The 5,077-nt window shown below is 40.9% G+C and overlaps 1 protein-coding gene across 1 annotated transcript in view; it reads right to left on the reverse strand.

Annotated features, from left to right (window-relative positions):
- The window catches only part of Fbn2 (fibrillin 2), a 202,491-nt gene that overhangs the window by 99,289 nt on the left and 98,125 nt on the right, over positions 1-5,077 (reverse strand). The window contains exons 9-11 of the mRNA XM_005356130.2: positions 3,429-3,581; positions 2,178-2,390; positions 914-1,051 (exon numbers count right to left, since the gene is read on the reverse strand). Of these exons, the coding sequence (XP_005356187.1) occupies positions 914-1,051; positions 2,178-2,390; positions 3,429-3,581 (504 nt within the window). The remainder of the gene's footprint in view (positions 1-913; positions 1,052-2,177; positions 2,391-3,428; positions 3,582-5,077) is intronic.

Below are 5,077 nucleotides of genomic sequence, written 5' to 3' on the forward strand. Positions count from 1 at the left end.
TCTTCTTCTTCTTCTTCTTCTTCTTCTTCTTCTTCTTCTTCTTCTTCTTCTTCTTCTTCTTCTTCTTCTTCTTCTTCTCATGGTGACAGGGTATGTTACTGAACCTAAATGTCCCTGACTGGCTAGACTGGTTGCACATCAGGTCTCAGGGGTCATCCTGTGTCTGCCTCCCCATTGCTGGGATTACAAGAACATAATACTTTGAGCTCTACTTCCCATGCTCACAAAGATCATACTTTACCAGCTTGGTCATCCCCATAGCCCTCTGTCTTCGTTAGATACAGCCCTTCTGAATCTAAGAAATTAATGCTTGTAGACTATGGTGGCATACTCCTTTGATCCCAGCACTCAGAAGGCAGACACAGGCAGATCTCTGTGAGTTTAAAGTCATTCTGGTCTACAAAGTGAGTTCTAGAACAGCCAGAACTACATAGTTTGTCTACATACCAGGACTACATACCTTGTCTCAGAAAACCAAAAGCAGGAGAGAGAGGAGGAAGAGAAAGAATTAGTTAATGGCTGTAGTCATATAGTCATAGCCAGCACTTTTTAAGAGTTTAAATGAGTCAGGGACCATAATATTTGTATATTTATTAGCATTGCCACTTCAAAAGGATCAATGATTATTGCTCTAAAAATACACTCACTTTAAAAATTTAATTTAGAGTAAGGATAAGAAACTATAAAGAAAGGAGAAACAGATTATATGCAGGAAAAGAGAGAATTGGGAATTCTTGATGTGACTTAAGTCAACAACCAGTTAAGGGGTCCCAGGATAAGGAGAGAGGCATACACATCAGAGAGACAGCACATAAGTTAGTTTTACTTCAAAAGATCGTATTCAGTCCCATTTTATCTTAGAGTCTGGCAGCTATATGAAAACTTAAGAAGGATTAAAGAATTGTGAGCTTACCTATGCAATCTCCATTTGCATCCTGTTTATAGCCCATGTTGCATTCACATCTGTAGCTAGAAACAGTGGGTATGCAGCGTCCATTCAAACACAGGTTGGTGTGGTGCTTACATATGTCTATTGTCTGGTTGAGAATTGCTGTGGAAAATTATGACATAATCAGGCTTGATCATCATAACATGCATTATTTCCTTGAACTGATTTTCTTAGACGCTTAATAGAAATTAAGTATATATCAGAAGACTCTGTTACTCCATATTTTATTAAATTACACTTTTCATTTTGGAGGTGTTTGAAATATGTGTGTGTGTGCACGCATGCGTGTGTGTGAGTGTGCCTATGCATGTGTGTGTGTGCATGCGTGCATGTATATGTGTGAGTGTGTTTATACATGTGTGTGCATGCATGTGTGTGTGCGCATGCGTGCATGTACTTTAGTCATAGACATTCTCTGTTACACTCACATTTTTATTAAATTTTAATATGAAGGATCTTCAAAAAAACAAATGCTCGAGACACATGGTCACAAGTTACACTGGTTAAGTCACACATCTGGTAACTCTGCTTATGTCTTTTAAAAAAAATTTCAGGAATGTTCTACCATACATGTGAGCACTTTCCACTTCTTTTTCTTTTTTGTAACTTGCTGAATATTTAGATGTAACAAACAGGCAGCATGCCAGAGAGAATAAACATAGCAGCGTGGGACATTATTAAATATTATTATCAAGAACTGTGCTTTTAAAGACCGAGCATAAATGTCAAGCAAACAGATGCCAATTCTGCTCTGAAACCCACAGTTCTCAATTTCAAGCAGTTTGACAACAATGGCAAAGTGCGAGGGAAGGGGGATGCGTGCGTTAGGCTGTTTGGAGAGGCCCCGAGCAGGGCTTGCTTTATCTCATCTGAGACACGGTGCTGGGACACCATCCAAGCCATATATGAGGAGAGCAGCAAAACAGGCCAGATGAACTGGGTCCAAAACATGCTTCCTAGTGACGTCACCCAGATCGCATATTCCTGGACTCTCATTTGTATTTTTGAAGAGCCTAGCTCACATATTCTTTTGTTCCAATTTATCAAAAGAATTGAAGGACAGATGAAATGTTTTCCTACCACATTTTCTTAAATTTAGTATTAGTACATTTTATATGCGTGTACACACACACACACACACACACACACTTACACACACACATGCTTGTTAATATAATATCACTTGAGGCTGAAAACCCAAGAATCTAGAGGAAATGTGAGTACTCACTTAATCCAGTGATGATGGGTCCCTGTCCCCCGGCTCCTACTCCAGTTCCCCCAACACCAGGAGAAAAGCCGTTGCCTCCAGGGATGGGGAGGAAGCCTGCCCCTCCTGGGCCATAGCCATTGCCATTGCCCCCCGTGCCTCCAGGTCTAGAAACGGAACTCCCTGGAATGCCACCCATTGGAAGGCCATCCAGGCACAGCCTACGGTATTCCTCTGTAAGAGAAAGAGTGTGGTTAAACAGAAACAGAGTTCTTGCTGTAGCACTGGAGCAGTTGCCATAGGTCAGTTTTACTTGGTCTACACAATATGAATAAGAAGTTAAATATTTTCAATGCTATATATTAACAAAAGCAAGGTATAGGTGTTTCAAAAAATATTTAAAACTAATGATCCTCATTATTTTAACTGACTCGCACAAAGAGCCCTTTGTGTGCACCCCTGTATTTTAGCCCCTAAGTGTAACTCATAAAATTCCAGGCATAGCTATTATTGCAAGAAATTTACTTGAGCAGGTGAAAAGCTTTAGGAAACTCATTCTACGTGTTTGGTTATACTTGAATTCTCATCAGTATTATGTCCACCCAAATTTTATGTCTGTTTTCTTCATTTTTAAGGGATTAGATATTAATATAGATCCAGAACAACGTTTTAAAATAAATTTTTGCAGTAGTTAGTATCCACACAGCTTTAAAAAAATCTTTTCTTAGTTGTATATATCAAAACCAAGTAAGAAGAAGCAAGGCTGTAGCAACTGCCTAATTGTCCTAATTATCATGGAATTAGGGCCATATATTAGGGATCAAACTTGGTGGCGTCTTATGGTTTCATGCTTTTGAGGGAATGAAGAATGTCTCATTTTTCCTCTATAAAGGCATGCACAAGATGCCATTATTAACAAATTTCTGAAGCTTGAATTATTTTTGAGTTTCAGAATTCCACATGGGAAAGATAACAAAAAAATGTTAACATATTCAATTATGAGGCCCTGATCATACTTTACTATTCATGCTGTGTCTTCTTTTTCATCCTAGGGGATTTTTTCAATAGAAAGTCACCTTTAAGGCACAGGCTACAGGAGGGATTGATCCTCAGGTCAGGAGAAAGGAAAGGAACTATGGTAATGGACTGGCACACTACAAGCCGGTGGTGATCCAGATAAACATCTGGTCTGCTTCAAGAAGGGCACAGATTACCAGTGTTACTGACTTTCTTAATACTGTTGCTGCCAAGGTGACACAACCCGCCACTCACCAGAGCCTCTGACAGGACAGGCCTCAGGAATGGTTCCGATGCCCCAGCAGCGGCCAGGCTCACAGCAGCACTGAACCTTTGCCATTCTGCCCGGGAGTTCTTGTGCACAGCGACCGTTCACCAGGCCAGAGAAGCACGTGCCCATTCTCTGATCTGAAGATGGAAAGGGAAAACAGAAGACATGGCGGAATTACCTCCAGTTGCTACAGCAACCGTTTCCCATGTTAGGCGAATGCAGGGGAGGTGAATTGCATTGATTTATTTTCCTTAAACCAGCTCATTCCTTTGCCTTTTAGTTTTTATACATCTGATCATTGCTTTATTTATTTATTCAGGAAAGATTCCTTTAAATATACTGGTTCTATGATGAGTTCCTTGAATATGAAAATGAAAGACAGGTAACTCTGAGGCAAGCTTCAGTGGCAAGCCAGACAGGTCTGGTGCTTGGGGAACAGTAACAACCCAACCCCATCTTTGCAACCCTGTTTAGGCTTGATAAAAATCCTTTTAAAAAACAAGAACACCCCCCCCCAAGAAAAAAACAACAACAAAAATAACGACGACAAAACGGGGTTGTGCTATGTACCAAGGCTGGCTTAGAGTTTTCTATGTATTCTAGGCCAGAATCACGCTTGACCTACACAAGTCCTGCTCTGCCATTGAGATCCATGTAGCTGTTCACTCTACAAGAGCATCTACCTGATGGATGTGCTGATTTAAAGATCAATCAGAAGTCACCAGAGACACTGACGTCTGAGTACACAGACTGCAACTGTACAAAACACAGGTTCCCAATTGACTAAAGAAGAGGGAATTGTAGAGGCTACTATCACAGAAGCCCTAGAGTCACTATGAAAGGATTATGGGATTTGAATGCCCTGTTGTGAGGGTTTGCAGATGGGATGGTTTAAATTAGAGAAAAGAAAATGGCTGACATGTTTAAGATCTTGACTATGGTGAGAACTTAGAGAAGAGAAGGAAGAGCCATGGAAAGGACACAGGAGACGTAATGGTAATGACTTTGAGGAAGGCAGTAGTCAGTACCATGTTGTAAAAGGCATTGGGCAGAGACATCTGAAGGCAGAGCGAATGGGAAGTCACCCACATGCTGGATATAAGAGAAAGCATGGTGGAAATTTCCTGAGTTTTGATTTGCACATTTCAGATGGCAATGGCTAGGAAATAAACGGGCTGAGACAACACAAGCCTGTAATCCATCATACATTTGGGATGTTGAAGAAATGAGCTCGGAACCCAGGGGAATACTCAAGGCAGAGGTATGTATCTGTGAGTTGTCATTGCATCTAATTAACTGAAAACTCTAAGGCCGTGAGATACCTTGTAAGAACTAAGGGTAACTAAGTCAGTCAAATATGGATGAGACATGAAGCAAGGTGATAACTCAGAAGGATCATTGAGTTTGGCAATTCAGTTATCGTAAAGCATTGGTACACTATCTGGAGGATTTGAGGTAGGAAAGTAACAGATCGAATTTGAGTCTAATAGATTTCATTCTGTCTGCATGATCCTACTGCACATACTGGCTTTGGGGGAGCCTAGGCAATTCGGATGCTCAACTTACTAAACCTGGATGGAGGTGGGCGGTCCTTGGACTTCCCACAGGTCAGGGAACCCTGATTGCTCTTCAA

The sequence above is a fragment of the Microtus ochrogaster genome, chromosome 18, assembly GCF_000317375.1.
Source record: "Microtus ochrogaster isolate Prairie Vole_2 chromosome 18, MicOch1.0, whole genome shotgun sequence".
NCBI lineage: Eukaryota > Metazoa > Chordata > Mammalia > Rodentia > Cricetidae > Microtus > Microtus ochrogaster.